At 44.0% G+C, this 24,241-nt stretch overlaps 2 protein-coding genes across 9 annotated transcripts; one reads left to right on the top strand and one right to left on the bottom strand.

Annotated features, from left to right (window-relative positions):
- The first annotated feature begins 544 nt into the window (after nucleotides 1-544).
- Nucleotides 545-23,078, top strand: LOC123188822 (protein argonaute 1A). 7 transcript variants are annotated; one of them, XM_044601104.1, is made up of 23 exons: nucleotides 545-799; nucleotides 3,972-4,170; nucleotides 4,253-4,502; nucleotides 4,603-4,719; nucleotides 4,798-4,928; nucleotides 6,453-6,562; nucleotides 6,670-6,776; nucleotides 6,892-7,030; nucleotides 7,261-7,377; nucleotides 20,191-20,292; nucleotides 20,389-20,466; nucleotides 20,625-20,747; nucleotides 20,827-20,992; nucleotides 21,072-21,193; nucleotides 21,269-21,409; nucleotides 21,502-21,620; nucleotides 21,700-21,762; nucleotides 21,886-21,949; nucleotides 22,032-22,167; nucleotides 22,244-22,317; nucleotides 22,414-22,508; nucleotides 22,591-22,622; nucleotides 22,779-23,078. In XM_044601104.1, exons 5-23 carry the CDS (start codon nucleotides 4,838-4,840, stop codon nucleotides 22,898-22,900), a joined length of 2,001 nt encoding a protein of 666 aa, XP_044457039.1. In that variant the 5' UTR covers nucleotides 545-799; nucleotides 3,972-4,170; nucleotides 4,253-4,502; nucleotides 4,603-4,719; nucleotides 4,798-4,837; the 3' UTR covers nucleotides 22,901-23,078. The 7 variants fall into 7 exon arrangements, 6 of the variants coding, with proteins under 6 accessions (XP_044457039.1, XP_044457041.1, XP_044457036.1 ...); XM_044601102.1 differs by adding an exon at nucleotides 3,838-3,871 and having other exon boundaries at nucleotides 554-799; nucleotides 20,191-20,466; XR_006495234.1 differs by having other exon boundaries at nucleotides 20,191-20,466; nucleotides 22,061-22,167; nucleotides 22,779-22,864.
- LOC123188823 (uncharacterized) lies at nucleotides 12,665-19,111 on the bottom strand. Of its 2 annotated transcripts, XR_006495235.1 has the most exons (3): nucleotides 15,374-19,111; nucleotides 13,581-14,870; nucleotides 12,665-13,259 (listed from the first exon to the last, which is right to left on the bottom strand). XR_006495235.1 is itself a non-coding variant. In XM_044601107.1 (2 exons), the coding sequence occupies exons 1-2, from the start codon at nucleotides 15,671-15,673 to the stop codon at nucleotides 14,106-14,108; spliced, it is 1,065 nt and encodes a 354-aa protein (XP_044457042.1). In that variant the 5' UTR covers nucleotides 15,674-19,111; the 3' UTR covers nucleotides 12,665-14,105. The 2 variants fall into 2 exon arrangements, 1 of the variants encoding a protein (XP_044457042.1); XM_044601107.1 differs by having other exon boundaries at nucleotides 12,665-14,870.
- Nucleotides 23,079-24,241: the final 1,163 nt, after the last annotated feature.

Here is a 24,241-nt window from a genome sequence, read left to right as displayed (position 1 = left end):
CAGCCCTGGAGCGCAGATTACATAGCCTCAGCCAGGCCATGCGAAGGGCCGGCCAACCGCTTCAATGCAGCGCAGCGGCCAGAGTTGGTTTCCAGGAAAGGTGCGTCCACATTGAAGCGACGGCTCTCGAGAGCTCGCGTTGGTCAACGCCGCCCTCCCTCTGGTCACATCGCGGCATAAATGCTGACCGCTACGTACTCTGGGCCGACATAAATGTGACGCGGTAAGCGGCGTATGCGTCGGAAGGAAAGCGCGGGAAGGGCGGGTGGGGGATTGGGGTGGGCCAGGCGATCAGAAGCGGGCGCTGGTGCTATCCGAACGCCCGCAAATCCCCTCACGTTTGTCTCTGATTTGCGGGAAAAAATAAACTGTGGCCACGTCGCGAATCGATAGAAGGAACATGTTGGAGGATGAGCGATTGGAGATGCAAGTCCTACTATATGTCATTGATAACATCCGTATTTTATTTAGGCGACAAACCGGGTCAACCCCCACCCGCCGCTGATGCCCGCCCGAAGCGCCATATAGCAGCCACCGGCCCTGTTTATTTCTTAGGGTTACTAGTACTATTTAGTTGGGAAATAAAGACCAGCGAGGAGTAGAAAACAAGGCCACCGATCCGAACCCCGGTTCTGCCCCCCCGCACGGAGGTGCCGCACTGCCGCGGTCGCTTTCTCCGTCCTACGGCACTTCCGCTGCACCGGCCCGCTGTCTTCCTCCAGGGTTCTGGGATCCGACAGTCCCGCGCCGAGGCGCTCCCTGCTCCGGTGCTCCTCCCTTTCCGCGCACTCTATCCCAGGTATTTCTTCAGATTTTTTTTGCGTCAATTGTTAACCATCACTAGTGGCTTCAATCGAACAAAGTTTGATTTACTATCTTTTCTATCACCTACAATCCAATAAATCAATGTTTTGTTTGTTACCGCAAAAAAGAAATTACCTTTTACTAGCTGTATGTGAAAGATATCTATTGCTGCAAATCAATCCATATTTTTCCCTTGTTCGATTATCGAGTACTGTGTTCAGACTCTAGGTCAATTATGGAGTAGTTATGGGCTAATGTTTTGGCCCGGGGCTTGGTTGTTGTAATCTTCAGTATGTTTATATCACTCTCTAATTTGATTCATCTAGCATGTTGAGAACTTGTTAGGAGCAACTCTAGCAGAGTCGCCAGAAGAGCATGGTCAATTACCGACTATATAAAGTTACCACGTCACATATAGTCAACCTGATAGCCAATATGTATAGTAGCTACTTGCTAAGTAGTATTAGTTTATTACTTACTACATGACCCACCTTACACTCTCACAATGTTTCTTGGAGTCCGTGCTACGGCCGACTGTTAATCTACAGCCTGCTTCCCTTCTCTCTCCTCTTCTCTCATCCAAATCAGCTGAAATATAATAGTTTAATCCTTGCAGCCTGCTGGCTGTACCTTATTACACTTGCTCTAATATCGATAATAATATGGAGGCTGCCAAGGCCACGTGGAAACTCAGAATCACCATATATCATAGCCTCCAAAAAAATTCCAGTGTGGGACCCGTTTGTCTTTGGCTATAAGATCTATTCCTTCCCCTCCTCAGCAATAGAAATCTTTTTGTACTAGATTTCAACATGGATTACAGCTAGGTTTTGAACAACCATTTAAACTACAATTCTCTACTAGAATTTGAACTATGACTCTTGCTCCATTTGGAAGTGACCTTGCAGGCAGGGGCTTCCGCTGCCGTGACTTCCACGGCTACGCGGTCGACGACTGTGCGTCCTGGATACGAGACAAGGCCACAGTTTTGAAGGCCGGCATGAGTGCGGCGCCATTTCTGCCTAGGTGGCCGTTGACATGTGATTGAAGTAGGCCATGGAGGCGGGCACGGCCGGCGGCTGATTCAGCCTTACGACTAGCGTCCTCATCAACCCGCTGGGAGTAGTCCCATGCCCTCTCCCAGAACTCTCTCGACGCGGCCCTCTTCACTCTCGCCTGGGAAAGGTTTGCGAGGAGGGAGCGACTGTGAAGGGCGAAGATAGGGGGTGTGATCGCAGCCGGCGAGGGGACCGATGGGAGTGAGTGTGACGGCGACGGGGATGGAGGAATATAGGGGCGTGGGGTGGCGCCGGCGAAGGAAGGCGATGGGGTTTATATACCCGCGGATGTGTGTCCTCCGACGGGAAACTGGGGCGGATTACACGCGTGCGGGTGGCAAACGGGTGTGAAATGAGGTGGCGACCATTAATTGACGCTCTTCTAGGTGGAAAAGCGGCTCCGCCATTGGCATGGAGGAAGCAGCAGCCGTACGGACGGCAGAGGTTGGGGTGAAACTTCCCTCCCGCTCGAACGGTTGCCGATGGAGGCCGCTCCATATCATTGGCCCCAGCCTCCAAATATGGAGTCTCACGGGCTCAATTGGAGCGCGCTTCATAAATTATGCAGGCCGAGGGGCGTATGGAGACTCCGCTAGGGCAGCCTTTTTGGCTACGATTGCCATACGGACGGTTATTATGGCGATCGGCCCAATATGGCGACTCTGCTAGAGTTGCTCTAAGCTGCACCCCTTTGTAATTAGGATATATCGATCAATCGAGATTCACATGTTCAGTGTTTTGCTTATCTGGCCCAAGTTTGTTTTCACTTGTAAAAATGAGCAGGAAGCATTATCTAACAACTTCAAAACATTAATTAGAATTTGTAGAACAAACTTTTCTCATAGATTAGCATCGAAGATCTGCAATTTGATGATATGTTTTATGCTTTTTTAATGCAAAATATGTTTAAGTTGTAAGATGTTGCACTAGTCAACAAATTAGATTATCCTTTCGGGGCGAGATTGGTCAGTTGGCCGACAAACTTTCGGTATTGAGGTACTTGCTGTTATATCCTACATTTAAATTTCATTTGTAGTTTGATAGAGTTTCATGTGTTTTATGGTTTCTTGATGATCTGGCTTAACTAGAGTTCGCATTGAGATTCTATTGCTACTAGTACACGTGCATTGCACGCGTGAGATTTGGTAACCAAAGTATGAATAAATACCACATTATAGCATGTAAGCTTTGAGTCATATATGCATGATGTAGATATTCATTTAATTCTTATAGTTCATCTCATTCAAAATCAATTAGTTTTATAAAAGAAGTTAATATATTTTAAGATACATGGATATTGTGCATTGTAAAGCATAAAGTAAAAACAAATAATGGCAATTCATTTAGAAAAAAAAGTTTGGACAATTATGATATGGAGATTCTAGAACAAAGGAGAAGTGCTTGTGTTTTGAGGTTTATGCATTATGCTGAAGTTCAACCATGGAGTCTTCTAGATTGTACATGTGGCAAAATCTGGTGGAGTGTAGATGATATCCAACGGCTAGTAGTGCTCGGATTTGCCATCTCTGCACCATCGGATTGGCTTCATCCAACGACCAACTTTTAAAGTTATTCGCACACTATATAGGGGCATAGAAAATGGATATTGTGTGGCCAAGTTTGCCTGATAAAGAAATTAGAATTTGAATACATATAATTTTGAGACTTCTAATTCTTTTGTTGTCATGTATTTGTAACATCTAATTGTAATACTGATTTCCTCAAATCTAATTGTATAATATGGAAGCATGAGCCTATGAGGGGAAAACTTCTGATCTTACATCACACTACTCGTTTACACTTAGAATAAGATGGTTTAGTGAAATACAGTGAAGGTCATGCTATGATGTTGCCTGGAAACAAAGAGGATTCTGTTCTCTTATCTAAGTCAGACAGTATGCATCTGTAATGGTATTTCCATGGCAATGGATGGTCACTTACCCCGTTTCCTTTTTTTCTTTTTACTTTGTTCCAGTCATTATATGTTGTGGTCTTTGAAGTTCAACTTGGTACACTTCGCTCTTGACCTTTCAAAATATGTATTGCTGCTTAATTCCTTCTTTTGACCCCACTGTCTTATAAAGTTATGTCATGTATGCCTTGCCTTAGAGCACGAGCAATGCGGAAAAAAAACAGAAACCTGCGCTCTAGTGGTGGTGACGAAGGCGGGATAACTTCTGGTCTATCAAGTAGACACCCATTCTCGATTCCTAAGCGCAATGGATTTGTTTCTGTTGGCGAAAGCTGTATTCTGAAGACAAATCATTTTAAACCATCGACTTATTGTGACAATATTTACCGATATGAGGTAAGATCTTGTCCATGGAAACTTGTGATATCATATGAAGTTCTTTTGATCACAACGATCTTTCATTTGTGACATTTTATAGGTATTTATGAACTATGAGTTTCTGTCATCTGGCCCCTCTCATGCTACCGCCATCTCATGTGGTGTCAAACGTGCTGTTATGAGAAAGCTTTGCAAGATGTATAGGGAATCACATTTGCGTGGCCGGCGTCCTCATATGATGGAAGGAACAGGTTATATGCATCTGGACCGTTTTCATTTGAATCTGAGACCTTTGTTATAACATTACAAAATGAGGAAGATAGTCTTGATTATGGGCAAACCCCACAGAGGTATGATATTCTGGACATATATTTGTAACATTTAATTGTAATACTGATTCCTCGATCTAATCTGCAACCTGATACAATCAATGTTGCTGCTAATCTCAAGGCCCACGACAGTGTTTTCTGTCACCATAACTTACAATGCATTTTTGACCGGAGCAATTGACAGTGAAGAATTCATTCAAGCATGCAACACTGTTCTGTGTGAATCTCCGATTGAAGGGTTATTCTGTTCTCACCATCTTTTTCAGTACCATTATATCTGTCGAACTGCTGAGATAATCTTTTTTTTTGTGTGTAGGCATTTCCGAGTCGGTCGATCATTTTATCGATCTAGTGCGATGTTCCACGAACTTGGTGGAGGCTTGAAAGGCTGCTGTGGTTTTTATCGAAGCATACAACGCAGTCAGATGGGACTTTCACTAAATATCGGTTAATCCCAAGCTCGAGCTTCTTGTTTCATATTCCAGTTCCGAGTTACCCTTCTTCACAATAGTAATTGTGGTTATGTTGCAATGCTTGCATGTCAGAATTGAGTCAAAGTAGATCAACTGTTCGATGATTTAAATGTTCATACCTTGCTTTGGTTAAGCTGATATGATTGTATTGGCTTCTTAGAAGTTAGTTAAAAAAAGGGCAGCCCGGTGCACGTAGCTCCTGCTTGCACAGGGTCCGGGGAAGGGTCCAACCACTTTGGGCCTTTTGTGTGCAGCCTTTCCCTACATTTCTGCAAGAGGTTGTTTCCAGGACTCGAACCCATGACCTCATGGTCAAAAAGAGGCTTCGTAGAAGCTAGAAGTAATAAATTCTGAACATAAGAAAGAGAAAAAAAAAAGCTCCGAACCATTTTGTTTTGACTATTAAGAATATATTATGTGGGATCATCACGTTAGTTAGTTCTGGGGATCCATGCAGCTGCAAGAGAAGAAACCATAGTTATGGAGGGCATCATTTAGATTTGATTTAGGACTCTAGTTCTTGGGATCGTGCAGATGCGAGATAAGTGGTTTACTGTCATGGTACATAGAGGGCACTAATCAGACTTGAATTTGGACTCATTTCTTACAGAAATGTAGGGAAAGGCTGCGTACTATAGACCCAAAGTGGTCGGACCCTTCCCTGGACCCTGCGCAAGCGGGAGCTACATGCACCAGGTTGCCCTTTTTTTTTCCCGAGAAAAATGCAAATCTTGCGCCTTGATGCTTTATAATGGAAGAATATGTACATGCTGTGAGCCTGAGGTAACAGCACATGTAGGCAACAGCTTTTGAGCCTTGATACACAATATTGAATATATCGATTGCGTGGATGAACAATATTGGTGAGAGGCGATCCCCCTGACCTTGCTGACTTGGTGATTGAGGAGCTTTGTATATCACGGTGCGAAACAGCAAGGCAATCCAGGCTGTGAACTGTATGCTAAAGCCAAGCTTTCGGAGGACCTCAAAACGATACAATCGAAGGAGCACTGATATCCAATTTGAGGACAACTGAGGAGCTTTGAACCTTGCCAGGAACTGCGCCATGAGCTGTGCCAACATGAAATTGTCATGGATGCTCCTATCGTGCAATGAAGGCTCCTTGGTTTTGCATCTTCATTACGTCGAGCTTGGGTGCAGGTGGCGGGCTAAAACCTTGGCTATGAGATGTATAGATGGTCTGTACTCCTGAAATTTTGCTACATCTTGACGCTTAGGGAGGATGGTGAAGAGAGCTTCTATTCACGAAATATATGGGAATGCATGGAGCTGCAAGATGATGATTTTGATAATCTTAAATAATAATAATAATAACAATAACAATAACAATAATAATAATAATAATAATATTAGTAGTAATATATATGTTTTGACATTTCTTTCACACTAGTTATGCATATTAAATTGGAAATAATATGCAAACATTCTATTCCGCCATAAGGTGGCCATGAAATTGACTCTTCATACCTTCCTGCAGATACTTCCTATAAAGCATTCATCAAGCCTCAACTCGTGATTGATTTTGTTGCCGAGCTTCTTTGCAGACGCATCTCCGATGGCCCCATAAATTATATTGAACGCCTGAAGGTGTTGTCCTTATATTATGGTGTTTTATACTTCAACTTTGTCCTCACTTTCTTAATAACGGCTGAACACTTCCGTATTAGTAAGTTTGACCCTTTGCTAATTGACAGATCGCGAAAGCTTTGCATGGTATAAAGGTTTATGTCACACATAGGGGCGATGTGCGTAAGAAGTACCGTATATCTGGCCTTTCATCAGAAGGGGCAAGCAAGCTATCGTATGTATTTTGAGCATACTCATATATAAAGCTTGTCTTATGTCTTTGACAGTGCTGACTGAAGATAGAGAACTCTGGTATGCTAACGTTATTTGGCTGGTTTGTCTTTTGATAGTTTTCCAGTTGGTGATCATGGAACTCAGAAGACAGTAATGCAATACTTCCAGGAGAAACATGGCTATGATATTCAGCATTTTGTTTTGCCTTGCTTGCAAGTTGGTAATCAGCAGAGGCCAAATTACCTGCCAATGGAGGTTAGTATCCTAAATTTCTGTTTTCAAGATTTTAAGTACCATGTTTAACATATTCAACAATATCACAATTGTTATGTACTCCCTCCGTTCGGAATTACTTGTCTCGGAAGTGGATGTATCTAGATCTAAAATACGTCTAGATACATCCATTTCTGCGACAAGTAATTCCGAACGGAGGGAGTATAACTTCATGTCATAACAATCTGATTTGCATTACTTTGAAACTTTAGGTCTGTAAGATAGCCGAGGGACAACACTACAGAGAACAGTTAAATGAGGAACAGTTATCTGCTCTTCGTGAAGTTACTTGCCAGCGCCCCATAGAGAAGGAACTGGCCATTTTACAGGTAATCGTACGAATGGTTGCAGTGTAAATTATTTAGAATGGTTCCTGCTGTATGTTTATTTCTTCCTTCAAATTTCTTATTTAATTAGTGACTTTGTTGTTCATTTTATTCAATATACACGTGCACTTTTTCCACCAGCAACTACTTACCATACAATGTAATGGGGGAAGGGTTAATCTTATCGTTGGAATAAGAGTTGGGGAAGTGGAGTATATATAGGTGCAACAAGAATTTAAATTTCCGTTGCTAGAAGTTGCTTGTACTATGGAATATGGACAGCCCATTATTTCTTGGTGGACCACTATATGTTTGTAGATATTTATGCATAAACCTGTATTGATTGTAAATCTTTTTATTTGTGGATTTTCTACCTTGATCGAAGAAGTCCAGTTAATCTTGAAGTACTATGCAATAGCAACTTAACTGCCTGAAATGGGAAAACCTAGTATGCATGAAGTTTATCCTTGGCATATCAATCATTTACTAGAAGGGGACACGTGCCTTTGTTGCACTGTTTTTTAATAAGGGTTTTGAGTTAAAGGCCGACACTACAACGGACAAGAACACAACTTGATGACGCGAATGACCGACGATCAACTGCCAACAGCACCCCTGAACCCTCAAACAACCTGAAATCCTGAATGCATAAAAATCCAGCCCCAAAATGTCACCACCCTAACCCAGCACACCAACAAACCTAGCAATGCAAACCAGGGCAGTAATTAGGGCAATAGAGGAATAAAAGAGCAAACTGAAGGCACGTAGCGGAGGCAGGAGCCGACACCACGGCAGACAGGAACATTAGTCGACAACGTGAATCAACGACGAACAACCACCAAGAGGCAGTGCGCGTAAGCTGTAGTCCCCTTCACGACTGCCTAACCCTTGGAACTGCTTAGCTGTAAGAACAACTGTAGAGGTGACCAAGTGGCAAGCCCTAACTAGGGAAATTTCAGGACTAAACTCGGTGAATTCAGGGCAAAATCATATGGAGAAAGCTTTCTCGTAGATGAAGCAGTATATATTTATTTACCCTGTCAGGGTTTAGTAGATGGCGGATAGATATGAGTGATCCTGTTAAGTAGGTGTCGAGCGGGCAGGTAGTTTGGTGAGTTCTGTCTAGGCACGTGTCAGCTCACCGCCGAAGATACAACTTTACTGACATCGTCTTGGAGGCGTTTCAAGTTAATAAGAGGTAGCTGGGCGAACAACACAGAAGGAGAGGCAACCCTTGCCGACAAGCATCACCAGCTCGACACCTCACGGCAGAGTTAGGTATGATAGCACTTGGGCCACTGTTTACGGTGTGTATTTACTATTTTGCTATTGTCGTGACCCCTTCATCCATAAAAGGAGGCCCATGGCTACCTTTCAAAAGGTCAACGACTTGCTCATTTCACTCCCGTAGCTGCACTTCACGCGCACCTTGCCGGCAAGTTGCGCTCCTTGTACTTGAGCTCAACACATCCAATCCAATACAACCAAAGCAGGAGCAGGGTTTAGCACCTCATGGTGGCCCGAACCTGGGTAAATCTCTACAAATGGATTGGCCAACCATGTTGGATGTAGAACTCCTTTGACCAATTCTGCTGCTTCTAGCTTTTTAATTTTTTCGGCAATAAACTCTTGCCGCTCCAAGGCTTGCTTCCTGACCTTTTGCTTGACGGGTCGTGCATGAGGGCAGATGGCAAGGTGGTCCTCAATTACTTCCCTGGGAACATTAGGGATGTTAGATGGTTGCCATGCAAACACATCGACATTCACTCGTAGGAAAGCAATGAGCGCGCTTTTCTATTTGCTGTCAATGGTGGCACTTATGGTGAAGGTGCCTCCCGCGCCATCCTCCATTGCGGACACCTCTGCTGGAGCTGCCTTTGCGGGTAGAGCTCTCCGGCACGTCCTCAATGGGTGTGCAACACTCCGAAGAGGTGCGCTTCCTAGAGTCCTTGTCAGAGGTCTTGCCGGTCTTCTTCTCCACCCCGGGAACTTTGCCGGCAGGAGCAAGTACCTTGGCGGCAGATGCTGCAACTGCTTCCCGGTAAAGTTTGTCGGCGCAGATGACTGCGTCTTTCTTGTCGGAATGGATGGTGATGACACTCATCGACCCTGGCATCTTGAGTGTGTGTTGTAGGCGTAATGGGACGCCGCCATGAGTTTGCCAGCGCCGGGCAACCAAGAATTCCATTGTATGGCAATGGAATTTTGACGACGTCGAAGACAATTTTCTCCGTCCTATAGTTCAGTTCACTGTCAAACGTTACCGACAATGTTATCTTCCCCTTGGGTTGACTCCTTCCCGGATTGATCCCTTGAAACATGCGTGTCTGCTCGAGATCTTCATTAGGTATTTGCAGCCTCTTGATCATGTCAGGCGAGATCAAGTTCAAGCCGGCCCCATCGTCAACTAACATCTTTGTCACCTTAAGGTTGTGAATTGTTGGTGAAACCAACAACGACATACACCCGACCGTAGTTATGGGATCAGGGTGGTCCTCGGCGTAAAAAATGATAGGCGCGTATGCTTCTGTGTCTCAATTGCCGGCTCCGCAACATTGATCTCACGCGCTCACTGCTTGAGTTGGCGGTGAGAGGAGTGCAAAGATGCTCCTCCATCAATGCACATGGCTTCTGTAGCCTTCTGGAACTCTTGTTCGTTGGACTCCTCTTCGTCCTTGTCATCATCCTCATCATCCTCCTTGCCATGGCCTCGAGCAGGCTTCTCCTTCTGCTGCTTGGCCTTGCCACGACGACCTCTGCGGCCGCTACGACCTTTCTTGCCGGATCCACCAGGCCCTTCTCCTTGTCGCGCTTCTCATATTCAGCTTTCTGCTTCTCGGCAAGTTGCTCAACTTGTCGACACTCGTGGAGATCATGGCTCTTGGTACGGTGGATCTTGCAGTATGGCTTGCCGGGGCTCTCCGTCTTGTCGCCGGCGGCTACCTCATGACCACAAGTGCATCCGGCAACTTCCTTGCCGGAGCCTTCAACTGCCATGATTGCCTTGCCTTTGCGCTTCCTGTTGTGCTTCCAACCTTTCTTTCTTCGGAGTCGATGCGTCGTCGTCTTCGGAATCGACCTCTGCACAACATCTTTCCCGGGAAGTTGCCTCCCCTCTTTCCCGGGAAGAGTCAACTGGTCAGGATGGGAGCGGTCAGAACCAGTAGCAGATCAATCAGACGAAAAGCCAGCCGAACGATGACCAAATCGATTGGACAGAGTCACGATCTGGAGCAGTAGACACCCGGACATGAAACGGCAGCAGCCACTCACGTGACCACGCGAGCGCCAGTAGATAGCCGCGGAAGACGGCAGCGGCGCGGACGAGGCCGGTGGCAGTGGCGGAGACGGGGCCGGCGGCCGGTGGCAGCGGCGCAGACAGGGCCGGCGCCGGTGGCGCCACAGAAGGCAGCAGCGGTGCGGACAAGGCCGGCGGTCGGCAGTAGCGGCGCGGACGAGGCCCATGGACGGCAGCGACCTTGGAGGAGGACGAGCGGCCAGCGGCTGGATCGATTGGGACCAAGTCCGATAGGATCCAATACTAGCCAGCGGATTCCACGTGAGGGCCAAATCGATTCACAGTGGATTGCACGGGAGGGCAACAACTAGCCAGCGGCTGGATCAACTAACTAGCTTGGATGCGAAGTTCCTATAGCTGGAGATGGACGCATGCAAAAGCAAAATCACGGCCAGCAGAATAGAGAACAATGGCAGCCGTGCAGGAGATTGGATCGGGAGCAGCATGAGTTGCGCGTGCGGAAAAAAATACCTAGAGCTCTAAATACCATGTTTAGAATAGCAACTTGTATTATTAGGAGGCCAAAGCCAACATATATACACATACATGAGGATGCCAAAAGGCTAGAATACAAGAGGCCAAAAGACATCACTAATATAACAGACACGCCTCCAGGATGGGTGTCATTAAAGTTGTATCTTCGGCGGTGAGCTGACACGTGCCCAGACATAACTCACCAAACTACCTGGCCGCTTGACACCTACTTGATAGGCGGCTGGCGTGTCGCTGAGGTGGAGCGATGGAGCTGTAGTGGGAGCTTGCCTGGCCTTCGCTTGCCGGCAACCAAAGTCTTGATCTTCAGTACTTAGTACTTCTCAATGACCTGCCTTGAGGTTTTCTTCATGGTTTTATTAACCAACTCTCAAGTCTTGTTTGTAGCTGCCCTCCGGCAAGCCCTGCCGTCGGGAAGGCTACAACTGCCTGTGCACAAGTCAGGGTACTAAGGTACCTATGTCTTGGTACACCGACAGATCCCAAGCGCAACTGGGTATTTATATTACAAGCAGTTAAACTAAAGACTGCTGAATGAGCTACAGTAAACAGATGTGCATGTAGTAAACAGTGTCTCCGCCTTGGGCACCCTAGGCTGTAGATGCTGGGTGACGTGGAGCTTGCTGGTGTGCCGGATAACTGAATCCAGTTGACAGTGTTAATCTTCAGAGACGAAATCCTGACACCAAGCTGGCTAGACCATGGTCGAGACGACACCAAACGATTTCCTGACCCAGCCCGATCAATCCTAGCGCAACAAATCCAGCGGCAAAACAGTGACAGTCTACCCCAAAACATAAAACCAGGACTGCTATATAGTTTCCCAAATAAATCGGAGTACAAAAAGGAATATGGCTCAGCTCAATGTAGTATTGGTAATTTTTGGTATTTTGGACTTTTTGTATAAAACTGCAGAATATTTACTATTTGAACCCTACAATCTTGGTATTCAAGGATAAGAAATGTTGAGGAACATGCCATGGATTCCTGGCTCCCTACCATAGGATCAAAGTCCACATAAGTTGCAAAATTAAATAGTTGCTTACACATATAAAAAAGGGCAGCCCGGTGCATGTAGCTCCCGCTTGCGCAGGGTCCAGGTATTGAGCCAAAAAAGATGAAACATATGCACTAAGAGAAAGCAAATCATCATTTAGATTGGAGGACAACACAATAGAGCTATGTTATAAAGCCCATATATGGTATTGCTGCAAAGGTTGCCTCTCTAACGTGCTTAGGCAGTGTGGCCATTTTCGGCAATAAAAGAGGAGCATCACACCAAGAAGTCACGCCAACACAGAGCACACAAGAGCAAAGAAGAATAAAACTGTACCACCGCGCTTATGGCCACATCTTGCACATGCGGCACAGCCCGGCCGCAGGGATCCATCGCCCTGGGGGAGATGAATTAACGAAACCAACCAAAAGACATCCCAGAATAGGCGGGCTACAACAGGCAGGCACAAACTCAGGTGAAACATGGGTAAAATCCATCCCCAAATAGGAAACCTCACACAAGCGGTGCATAATTTTTTTTTGAGGTAATGGGCAGCTGCACCCTTCTATTCATTCATAACTGATTCATTACAAATAATGGTCCTGATTACATCAGGGATCTCATTAAGCCAGCAGGACCAAGCATCATGCTCTGCCGATTTGGCCAGAACATGTGCTGCCTCATTACAACAACGATTGACATGAATAAAACTACAAGATACGAACTTTGTGGCATTTCCTAATATCATGGACTATGGCTCCAGTAGGGGACCTATCAAAACCTGAACCCTTGATCTTGTTTATCAATGATAGACAGTCAGATGCTACCATGATCTTCCTCATACCAGTGCTATTGGCAAGGATTAAGGCTTGATGAAGTGCCATGGCTTCCGCTACTTCAGGAATTTGAACTCTTTCAAAGTAGCCTCTGTTCGCCACCTGCACCCTTCCCCGGTGATCACGTATCACCACACCAAAGCCCGCTCTTGCTGATTGGGAGAAGATCGCTGCATCCACACTGACGAGCATTGACCCCTCCGGCAGCGGAGACCATCTTTTGTTCGACTCCAAGGTCTCACGTCTAATGGAAGTGGTCGAGCTGAAAGAATGCATATTAATAAATTCAACATAAGCTTTGATCTTTCCCACCACACGACGAGGATGATTTAAAGCCTCCCCATTACGATAAGCATTTCTATTCTCCCATATGTGCCATATTGCCACTGCCATAATCATAGAGTGAAACTCTGTAGCGTTTTGTATCCACTCTAAAAGCCATTGCCTAATGTGATTTAAACTTTTCAGTTTCAGGCAAATACCATATTCTTTCTTGAGTTCTTTCCAGATTTCTCTAACATAATGGCAGTGCAAAAAACAATGCTCAACGGTTTCCTCCCTACTACAGAAATGACAATCATACCTTGTGGGGATCGATCTCACTTTAAGTTGAGCACCTGTTGGGAGACAATTATGAGCCAATCTCCACAGAATTACTTTCATTTTATTTGGGCATTGAATTTGCCACAGTTTCCTCCAATTTTTCTCCATGATCTTTTGGTCGGAAATAGCCCCCTTGCCATTTGCACTTCTGTCCCCCCCAGAAATTTAGTGTTCTCACAAAATTATATGCTGACCTCACTGTGTAAACACCATCTTTTGTGTGGGGCCATGAAGCAAAATCTGTGCATCCTTCTATACTCAGTGGTATTGCTAAGAATTTTCTCTGCTATGTCCTCCGGGAAAATGTTTCTAACAGTTTCTTCCTTCCACTTTTGTTCCCCTTCTATTATGAAGGAACTCACCATATCATTACCACTTCTAAGGGAAATATGTTGTAGAGTTCCAGAGGTAATGCCAGGGATCCAATTATCTTCGTATGTATGTATTTTGTTGCCATCTCCCACTCTCCATAGTAGGCCATCCTGCAGCACTTTTCTCCCATACATCAGACTACGCCAAGTATATGAAGATGACCTCGGGCATTTAGCTGTCCAAAAATCCCTTCTGGATAGTACATTCCTTTTAAAACCTTGGCACACAATGAATTAGCATTTGTTAATAGGCGCCAACATTGTTTTCCCAACAAAGCCAGATTGAAAATTGCTAAGTCTCTAAAGCCCATGCCACCTAAATATTTTGGCGAGGATAACCACTTCCAAGATCTCCAATGCACTTTCCTTCTCCCATCTTCTACACCCCACCAGAAATTTGAAATAGGCCTTTTCATCTTTTCACAGACACCAATGGGAAGTTGAAAGCAACTCATTACATAAGTTGGCATTGCCTGTGCGACTGATTTTAATAGAATTTCCTTCCCAGCCCTTGACAGAGGTCTATCACTCCAACCGTTGAGTTTTTTCCAGAGTCGACCAGTGAGAAAGCTAAAGCTGTTCGTTGGTGAACGTCCCACCCAGGTCGGCATACCAAGATAAGTAGCTTGTAGTGTATCATCTTGGATTCCCATCTTCTGCTTTACCCTTTCCTTTATTTGCTCATTACAATTGGTGCCAAAGAATATAGATGATTTTCGAGTATTAATCTTCTGTCCAGACCCATCGCAATAAGTTTGAATAGCTGATTTAAGAGTATCAATACTCCTATCATCTCCTTTAGTAAAGAACACGCTGGTGTCGGCAAAAAGGAGATGGGAGATAGGAGGGCCATTTCTGCCATTACGAATCCCCTTCAATTCTCCGGAAGCTTCCTTTTGCTGCAATAAGCAAGATAATCCTTCAGCGCACAACAAAAAAAGGTGGGGCTAATTGGATCCCCTTGCCTAATGCCTCTAGTAGGTTTAAAAGGTTGAGTTAAATCTCCATCAACTTTAACTGCATATTTCACAGAAGTTACACATCTCATTACCATCTCAACCCATTTATCATTAAAACTCATTTTCAATAATATACCCTTGAGGTAGTTCCACTCCACCCTATCATAGGCCTTTGTCATATCGATTTTAAGTGCAATGAAGGGGTGCTTGACTTTTTGCTTTCTTATTGTGTGGAGACATTCATAAGCTATAAGAACATTATCTGTAATTAGTCTTCCTGGCACAAAAGCACTCTGTTGTTCAGAGATTAAATCCGGCAAATAAAGTTTGAGTCGATTAGCTATAACTTTGGAAGCAATTTTATATATAACGTTGCACAAACTTATTGGCCGAAAATTAGAGAGCACGTCGGGAGAGTTTACTTTTGGGATTAATACAATTACCGGATCATTGAAGCCTTCTGGAATTTCGGATCCCAATAGAAAACCCTTCACTGCTGCACAAATATCCTCTTCTAGCAGCTCCCAATGTTTTTGGTAAAATAGAGCAGGAAATCCGTCGGGTCCAGGGGCCTTGGTGGGGCCCATCTGGAATAGTGCAGTCTTGATTTCGTCATTTGTATATTCTCGACAAAGCGCTTCATTGATTTCTTCATTCACCTTAGAAGGAATTGCTTCCAGCACTGCATCTAATGAGGTACAAGGTTCAGAGGTGAATAAGTTAGCATAAAACTCATATACCATACTCTTGATTCCTTCACGATCTTCGCATCTTGTTCCGTCAGCTCTCTTCAAGAGATTAATTAAATTTGTTCTTCTCCTAGCTGAAGCTCGGCATGGAAAAAGGAGGTGTTGCGGTCCCCCTCTCGCAGCCAATCAATCCTTGAGCGTTGACGTGCCATAATTTATTCTCTCTCAAATAGTTCACATAACCGTTTTTCAATCTGCTTCTCTTCGCCAGAACTACCAGTCACCAAATTGTTCCTTCTTATCTCAGCAAGGCGTTTCTCGAGTCTTCTTATCTCTTTTTTTATTTGTCCAAATTGTTACAGTATATGTGGATTGTACTAGCCCTTTCCATCAGTTCGGACTTTTGGTTGTGTTGGCTAGTGCATGAGGCTTAACATGGTATCGGAGCTAAGGTCTTGAGTTCAAGTCCTGGTTTGAGCAATTTATTTAAAAATTGCTGATAGCCCCCCTTTGTGTCCACGTAGAGGCCTCTTGAGTCATACGTGAGTTTCGCGCGCCGTCGCTCTCTTCCGGTTGCACGTGTTGACTTGTCTTCCCCGTCACACGTGAGAGGGGGTGTTACAGTATATGTGGATTGTACTAGCCCTTTCCATCAGTTCGGACTTTTGGTTGTGTTGGCTAGTGCATGAGGCTTAACACAAATGATGTCCTGCTCCAGGTATGGATAGATTTAGATAATTTATTAAGTGCAGACCATGTGTTGTTTAGGGAAAAAGGAGCACCATCTTTCAGAAATTTCCAGTTTTCCTCTATCATTTGATTATAATCCGGAGCCTTCATCCATGCAGCTTCAAATCTGAAAGAATGATTCACTGGAATGGAAGCAATCTGGTCACCACTTTTTGCTATTGTTATCAATATTGCATAGTGATCTGAGGATGAAGTGATAATGTTTTCAACGGAGCAATTATCAAATCTTTTGAGAAACTCACCGTTTGCCAAAGCTCGATCTAGTCTAACTCTTATATTCATCCCACCATGTTGTCGGTTAGACCATGTAAATTTAGGGCCAATATACCCAAGGTCCAAAAGTCCACATACATCTAGGCAATCTCTAAACAGAGCCATTTGATTCTCATCTCTGTCTCTAAAGCCCATGTGCTCATTCCCATGTAAAGCTTCATTAAAATCACCAGCACATATCCACGGTCCATTCCGTTGGGACTTCAAGAATCTGAGTCTATCGCAGAATATGTGCCTCAATTCTTTCTTTGGTTCTCCATATACCAATGTTGTACGCCATTCAACTCCATTTTCTGTTTTGACTCTAATATCCATCAGTTGCATGGAGTAAGCTTTTAGAGACACTGAGATAGAGGCAGACCAATAAAGGGCCAAACCCCCACTCAATCCATCACTGCTAACTGCAAAAGCTCCCGAAAAACCCAACGTCCACATTAGGCTCCGAGCTCTTGAGTCCCTCATCTTCGTCTCGGATAGAAAGAGGAGGGAGGGACGATATTTATTAACGAGCCATTTCAGCTCGCCAACTGTCGCGTCCGTCCCTAGGCCGCGACAGTTCCAACACAAGAACCTCATGGCGTGTGGCGGGGCTGCCCTATGGCAACCTCCGCCTGATCCGCCGATCCTGATGGTAATTTGTCAAAATCCTTTTTCTGCTTCTTATAAGTTTCAGAGATACATACGTCTCGGTCTGGTAAGGCAATCGGAAGTGGACATTCTGCAGTATTGTTTAGTCCTCCAATTGTAGGGCACAACTTGACTCTTTGGCCTGTAGACTTTTAATTGTTTCCTCTTCTGTCCAATCACTCTATCCGTGCTAGGCTGTAAAAGAAATGGCTCATTGCTTGCCTCACCATATCTTACTTTGTCTTTCTGCTTATAATCAAGTTCCTTCATTTTCAACGGAGAAGTAGCACCATCCTGCATCTCTTTTATACCCGAGTCCTCCTCTGAGTTACTTCTTGGAGATCTTTGAGGACCACTGTTCTTCTCTCTACAGTGAGAGCTTTTGTCACTAGACTGTGAACTCTGTCCTGACCATGAAGTAAAAATATTTTTCTTTTTTGTCATCCTTCACGCACAGCCTGTCGGCATTATAAGGAAGTTTACCATCCTCACCTCTCTCTCCCGGGGTTGAACATTCTAGTGAAGAATGGCCAATGATGCCACAGGAGAAGCAGTAGTGTGGAATTTTTTCATATTGCACTTCATACCTCTCATAAGCTTTCTTCTTCTTTGAAAAAACGGTGACCCATCTCATTAGCGGCTTTGAGATCTCCACAGAAACTCGAATTCGTAGATAGTTACCCTGGCTATCTACATCAACCTTCTCTACAGTACCAATTTTAGCACCCAGGGATTCCCCCCAGGTCCTATTCATTAATTCAAAGCGAAGGTCCTTGATTCGTGCCCACAAAGAAATTCTGTCAAAAGTAACTTCAGACGGTTTCAGTCTTGGATCAAAGATCTTGAACAGAACTGCATGTTTACCTACTGTCCAAGGAGCCCCTCCCACAACTCTATCCAAGTCTTCCTTGTTAGCAAATTCCACAATAAAAGTATTATCCCCCACTGGTTTTGCTGACAATCCCCTTGGGTTCCCCCATGCTGGTCTCAATGCAGACATGATAGTGTGGATATGGAGGATATTTGGGGACAGAACCTTACCTATCAACGCCCAATCCAGGCTCACCAAATCCTCTTCATTCTCATCTTCGAGGATTACAGCCGTGGCCTCCTCTGAGGTGAGGTTGAGACGCCCCAGCAAATCCGTCACATTGTCCTCTGGTCCGCCTGAATCCTTGTCGGAACCATCGACCAACTTTTCCTTCAAATCCGACGCCCCCATTACCAAATCGGAGTTGGTATTGGTTGCTAACATCGCTTTCTCGCTACTTTTCCTCGAATCCGCCATGAAAACGCCCTGTGATTTCAACCCCAAGCTACAGCCAAGGGTGGGCAGCGAAGCTCTGTTTGCCCCTAAATCACCCCGAACTGTAGTGTTGGAGGTTGATCTCGGAGGGGGGGAGAGTGTGGCTAGGTTCGAGGGGAGTGGATCCGGAGAGGGAAAGCAGACTTGGATGGATTCGAAGTGGGATCGAGTCCACCAGAGCAAGAGCCTACGCTGAGAATTGTTCGTTGCCAGAGGAGACGAGAGAGTTCTACAGCAGGCAGAGTGCGAGTGTGTGGCAGTCCCTTCTGTCCATATGTTTGGTGTAGCGGCGCATAAATTGGGCGGCACAAGAACATGTCACTAAGTAGGCCAACAGAACACAACACTAATCACTGTAATCAGCATGATAGAGAAGGAAGAGAGCAAACCGGAACTTGCGTGAGGCGACAACCCTCTGTAGCGCCCCGGCCACAACCACCGGTTCCTGGCCGTTACGCCTGGTGGGATCTAGACTGGCCCCACAGACCAACACTAGTCTTTCCTGCACACTTTGTCCTCACTTTTGCGCACCCGTGATCTACTTACCAGTTGGTCACCCATCCTCAAGGCAAGCATGTTTAACGGATCAACTTCCCAGTTGGTCACCCATCCTCAAATTGCTCCAAGCCAAGCACGCCTAACTTTGAGGTTCCTTTTGGATGGACTTCCGAAAAAGAAGGAATCCCTTGTTGATATGAGTAGTCTATCTATCATTCCTATTAAGCCAGGCTCTCACACCCTCGTAACCGGACTGACCAGCAGCGGGCAACACCTGTGCCCCCGAGGCCACACCAGGAGAATCAACAGCGCAGTGGCAGGGAGGACTGCGTGAATTGTTGCGAAGTGGCCACCAGCGCTGAAACCCCGTGTGACAGAGAAAACCAATTGCAACTTAAGTAGCTCCAAGGCACTGCTTTAGGTTCAATATAGTCCTCGACAATCTTCAACTTAGCTAGCTCTGTGTGGTGATTGCACGGCACAATTTGGAGAAAACCAGTTGGTCCAGAATATCTTGACAATCAAAAGATGGCTTTGAAGGACCACAGATGAGTGGAATTGATGCAGACCTGAAATGTCGTAGTGTTGTTTTTTCTCTGGTGACAATTTCATAATTTTAATAACAAGTCAAATATTTAGGAAAATAGTTTGCTTTTATATAAACGTGGAAGACCTGTTCGAGGTTCTACAGGCATGCGTGGTCATATACAAATCCTATGCCTTGGCTTTGGAGAACAAAACCAGGGCATATGGTTATAGTTCTCTGCCTAGTCTAATCAGCATGGTGTGCAGGCTGTTGGCTGAGAGGCTGCTGATCATCAAGTCCATTACCGCTGTATGTTGAGGTTGCCACTGAGTTGAGTCTATTGCCATTGTTTGGCCAAAGATGCCGTGGTGGCAAGTCTGCCTCCATCAAGTGTTGAGTTTACTTTTTCTGTTTTGGTAATTTGTTCTTTTACTTCTTTTTGTTGCATACTGTCATGGCAAATGGCAAGTATAATGACTAGGTGCAATTTACACAATTAGTTATATCCTTGTATTTATTCTTGTTAGAACAGGCACAGTTGCATCAACCTCTAGATTTTATCCTTTATCTTGTTTTACCTTTTTTTTACAGACTTCAAAATTATACAATGCGGACCCATATACAAAGGAATTTGGCATAACTTTTTATAACAAACTCACAACAGTTGAAGGTCGTGTGCTACCTCCTCCTTACGTAAGTATCATAACCATCAGTTTGTATCTACTTATTTCCCATATATGTTACATTTGCATTGTCTCTCTGTGTTTTACTATTTTTTTTGGGTCTTGGCTTAAATTTCTTGATCGCACTGGCAAAAATGATGTATTAGTGTTACCAAAAGTCGGCAAGTGGGATATGTGGTGCAAGGTACCGAAGTCACTTCATCAATCAATGCAAATCTTCTATTTTTATGTATCCCTCCATATATTTTTGTTTTTCCATAACTTCCTTAACTCTGATTATTTTATCTTTTGTATTATGCACAATGTGAAAAAATAGTTTTATGGGTAATGCTTTTGTTGTAGAAAATGGTCAATGGAGGAGTAGTTAACACCTGGGCATGCATTAACTTTGCTTGGGAAGTCACAGATGCTCATGCTCTGAATTTTTGTGATGAGTTGGTGCTGATGTGCAATGTATCCGGGATGGTAGGTATCTTTTAAATCCATATAGGGCTTCTAGACATCTTTTTATCTATCAGCATTCTTACTTGATTTTTTGTTGTAGGACTTCAGGCCTGAACCTGTGCTCCCTGTAGCAGCTTATGACCCTAAATCCGTAGCACGGTCACTCAAGAAACACCATAAACGTGTCATGAACATACTTGGACCACGGCGCCAAAAACTCGACCTGCTGATTCTAATATTGCCTGACAATAATGGCACTCTTTATGGTATTATTTTTGTTTTTTCTAAATACACTAGCATATTGACTGATTATTATATTTTATTGATACAGTCATCATTATTTAGGTGACATCAAAAGAATATTGGAGACAGATATTGGAGTGGTCTCTCAATGTTGTCTTGCAAAACATGTTTTTATGCCAAAAAAACAGTATTTTGCGAATGTTGCCCTTAAAATTAATGTTAAGGTATGTTTTCTTCTATCCTTTATCATGCTGGTTTTGCTGGTTATGCAGCATATTACATTCCTTCGACTTCCGTAGGCCGGAGGGAGAAATACGGTACTTGTTAGTGCTTTGGAGAGGAAACTCCCCCGTATTGGTAAAATACCGACTATCATATTTGGCGCTGATGTTAGTCATCCACATCCTGGAGAAGGATGTTCTAGTCCTTCCATTGCAGCTGTATGTTCGTATGTTATCATTCAAATTGCTACATGAGACACCTATATGCAAGTATGTATGCAAATTCTGTAGCAATGTCGTGCTTTGTGAAGGTTGTTGCTTCTCAAGACTGGCCTGAGATTACCAAGTATGCTGGATTAGTCAGTCCACAAACCCATCGGGAAGAAGTCATAAATAACCTTTTTAATGAAGAAACTGGTGGAATGATCAAGTACAATCTCATTCTCTTTTAAAGTATCTGAAGATTAGATGGTATGTCTATGCTCACACAAGTAGTATAAAATATGCAGAGAGCACCTCATTTCTTTCAGGAGGGCAACTGGATGCATACCTGGGAGAATCATATTTTACAGGTGCCTCTCTCTTTGTCTTTGTTTGCTTTGTTATTTTGGTTTACATTTAATATTTCTCTATTTTTGGGATGTTTCTGCAAAGCACATCCTAAGATTTTGTATTTGATATTTCTCTATTTTCAGGGATGGTGTCAGCAATGGACAGCTTAATCAGGTTTTGGATGTTGAACTTCCTGCCATAAAAAAGGTGGATTTTATTCCTACATTCTTTTTGTTATAGAATTTTATTTATTTTTCCTGAAGTGATGATCTTTTTACAATGAACGTAGGCCTGTGCATCCCTGGACCCTTGCTATAGCCCACGAGTTACCTTTGTTGTCGTTCAGAAACGTCATCATACCCGTCTGTTTTCTGATAACTATGATGTTGTGAGTACAATTTATGGAAGTGGAAATGTACTACCTGGTATGTTCTTGCATAGCTTGTTAACATTAATCATCAATATTAAATATCGCAGTCATTAATTTGTATCTCATTTCAGGTACAGTGATTGATAAAGAAGTATGCCATCCCACTGACTTTGATTTTTATTTGTGTAGCCATGCTGTCACTAAGGTTGGCTGCTCTCTTTGTGCAAATAAAATATACAATTAAGTTTATTGTACTTACGTATTGATTGATTTTTCTTTTCCTAATGTTGCATCATTATAGGGAGTGAGCCGACCTGTGCGTTATCATGTTCTGTGGGATGAAAACAAGTTTACGGCTAACGCTTTGCAAACGCTCACAAACCACCTATGCTACGCGTAATCATATTTTGTCAATTTCCTTCCATGTGCATATCTAAAATTTCCGCCATTCAACTCACTGTCATACCGAATGTTGCAGGTATGCGAGATGCACCTCTTCTGTTTCAGTTGGTAAGTACTCTCTCCGTCCCATAATGTAAGAGCGTTTATAAGAGCGTTTTTGACACTTACTTTATGGGACAGAGGAAGTATTATTAGTGACGATTGGTTTTATTTTCTCTTGTTTTATTGAAGTGGCGATAATTACAATTCGTTACTTCTCTGCAGTGCCTCCTGTCTACTATGCACATCTTTTGGCTTCGCGGGGACGACTTTATATCAAACGAGGGCATGAGGGATCCTTTCCCGTTCTCAGTGAAAATGTGAAAGGTGTTATGTTTTTCTGCTAAAGCAGTTTTGAAAGTGTTGATATGGGTGAATAGGAGCCCAGAACAATTTACATTGAGCTTGAGCTTTAGTTTAATACTAATCATGTTTCTGAGTAGATCCTAATTACTCCCTCCTATCCATTGTACTACATTAATCTGCGATAATCAATATTGGATCAGAGAGAGTACACTTTAGATACGCCCTTTGTCCAAGTGTGTTGGCCACCTAAGGTTGGTCATAATGGGAACTAAAGTCTCGTATACTAGTATCATACTACCTACCATGGGGAGTAACATGCATGTATTACTAGTCTATATTACTATCTCTATAGTGGGAAATAACATGTGTGATATCATGCAACACTCTTGGTATCTGGTGTCATGCAACACTCTTGGTAAGTAAATTTGCTGAGTGGATCTTATGTTACTTCTCAATTTAATTCCACTAAGGGCAGTCTCATGCATAATACTCGTGTATGATGTCACCTCACCAATGCATAGTATCATAACTTGATATCATATTGACATTATCTATTGTCATGCATGGCACATACTAGTACAACATTTAATATAATATATGGTATCATATCATGATACTTAGTTTTCTCTTCTCATTTAATTGTGTGCCACCTTAATAAATATATCTAGTTGACATACATGATACTAGCTATGTTTCAGTGCTTCATGGTGTAAACGAAAAAATGACATGGCAAATCAATTAAGTATTAGAGAGAGTATTTTCATGACCGTAGGAAAAAAGTCCATTTGGGTCAAACGGACAGAAGCATGGCTAACACGCGACCCATTTTGGGCCTAAATTTGGGCACAATTTGCATAGAAACGGATAAGGCGCGGACGCGCAAGATGCCTGCCCTTGTCCTTCCCCTAGCCCGCCTGTTGGAGCCACTTCCTTCCCATTTCTCTCATTTCCTCTGAAACACCGTTCCACCCTCCCGCTACTCGCCAAGCCCTGCCATCTTGGTAGCCACTTCTGGTTGTCCTGCTTGCCTGAAGCAGCCTAAAATGGTGCTCATGCTAGAGGAGCTTGCCCAATAATCAACAAAGAGGGCTGACCAGAGGTCCCCAGATGCGGAGAGGAAAGTCTTCGCCCAAGTCGTCTTCGACGCGGCTGCCGTGCAACAGAACGAGGCCATTGTCACCAAGGCCATGTGATGTAGGGTGGAACCCTATGTGGAGATCTTTCACGAATTGGAGGGGGAATCCCCAAGAACAAGAAGAACACAAGGGAGAAAACGAGAGGAACACTCAAGAACAAGTCCAATCACACATCCACTAGACTCACAAACACAAGATCCACAAGGTGCATGAACAACAAAAGGAAAGATACAAGGCAAAGTTCAT

This window comes from Triticum aestivum, chromosome 2A (assembly GCF_018294505.1).
Source record: "Triticum aestivum cultivar Chinese Spring chromosome 2A, IWGSC CS RefSeq v2.1, whole genome shotgun sequence".
Taxonomy (NCBI): Eukaryota; Viridiplantae; Streptophyta; class Magnoliopsida; order Poales; family Poaceae; genus Triticum; species Triticum aestivum.
The sequence above is the reverse complement of the archived record's forward strand: the minus strand, read 5'-3'. Positions and strand labels throughout refer to the sequence as shown.

What these genes read in the sequence shown, in the direction of transcription:
- LOC123188823 (XM_044601107.1), bottom strand. Translation starts at nt 15,673, where the DNA reads ATGGTATATGAGTTTTATGCTAACTTATTCACCTCTGAACCTTGTACC. An exon ending in CAGAAGGCTTCAATGATCCG is followed by an intron (nt 14,871 to 15,373) that starts GTAATTGTATTA and finishes TGCTTATTGCAG; the next exon opens with CAAAAGGAAGCTTCCGGAGA.
- LOC123188822 (XM_044601101.1), top strand. Translation starts at nt 4,838, where the DNA reads ATGTTCCACGAACTTGGTGGAGGCTTGAAAGGCTGCTGTGGTTTTTAT. An exon ending in GGGACTTTCACTAAATATCG is followed by an intron (nt 4,929 to 6,452) that starts GTTAATCCCAAG and finishes ACCTTCCTGCAG; the next exon opens with ATACTTCCTATAAAGCATTC. An exon ending in AGTGGGATATGTGGTGCAAG is followed by an intron (nt 20,467 to 20,624) that starts GTACCGAAGTCA and finishes CTTTTGTTGTAG; the next exon opens with AAAATGGTCAATGGAGGAGT.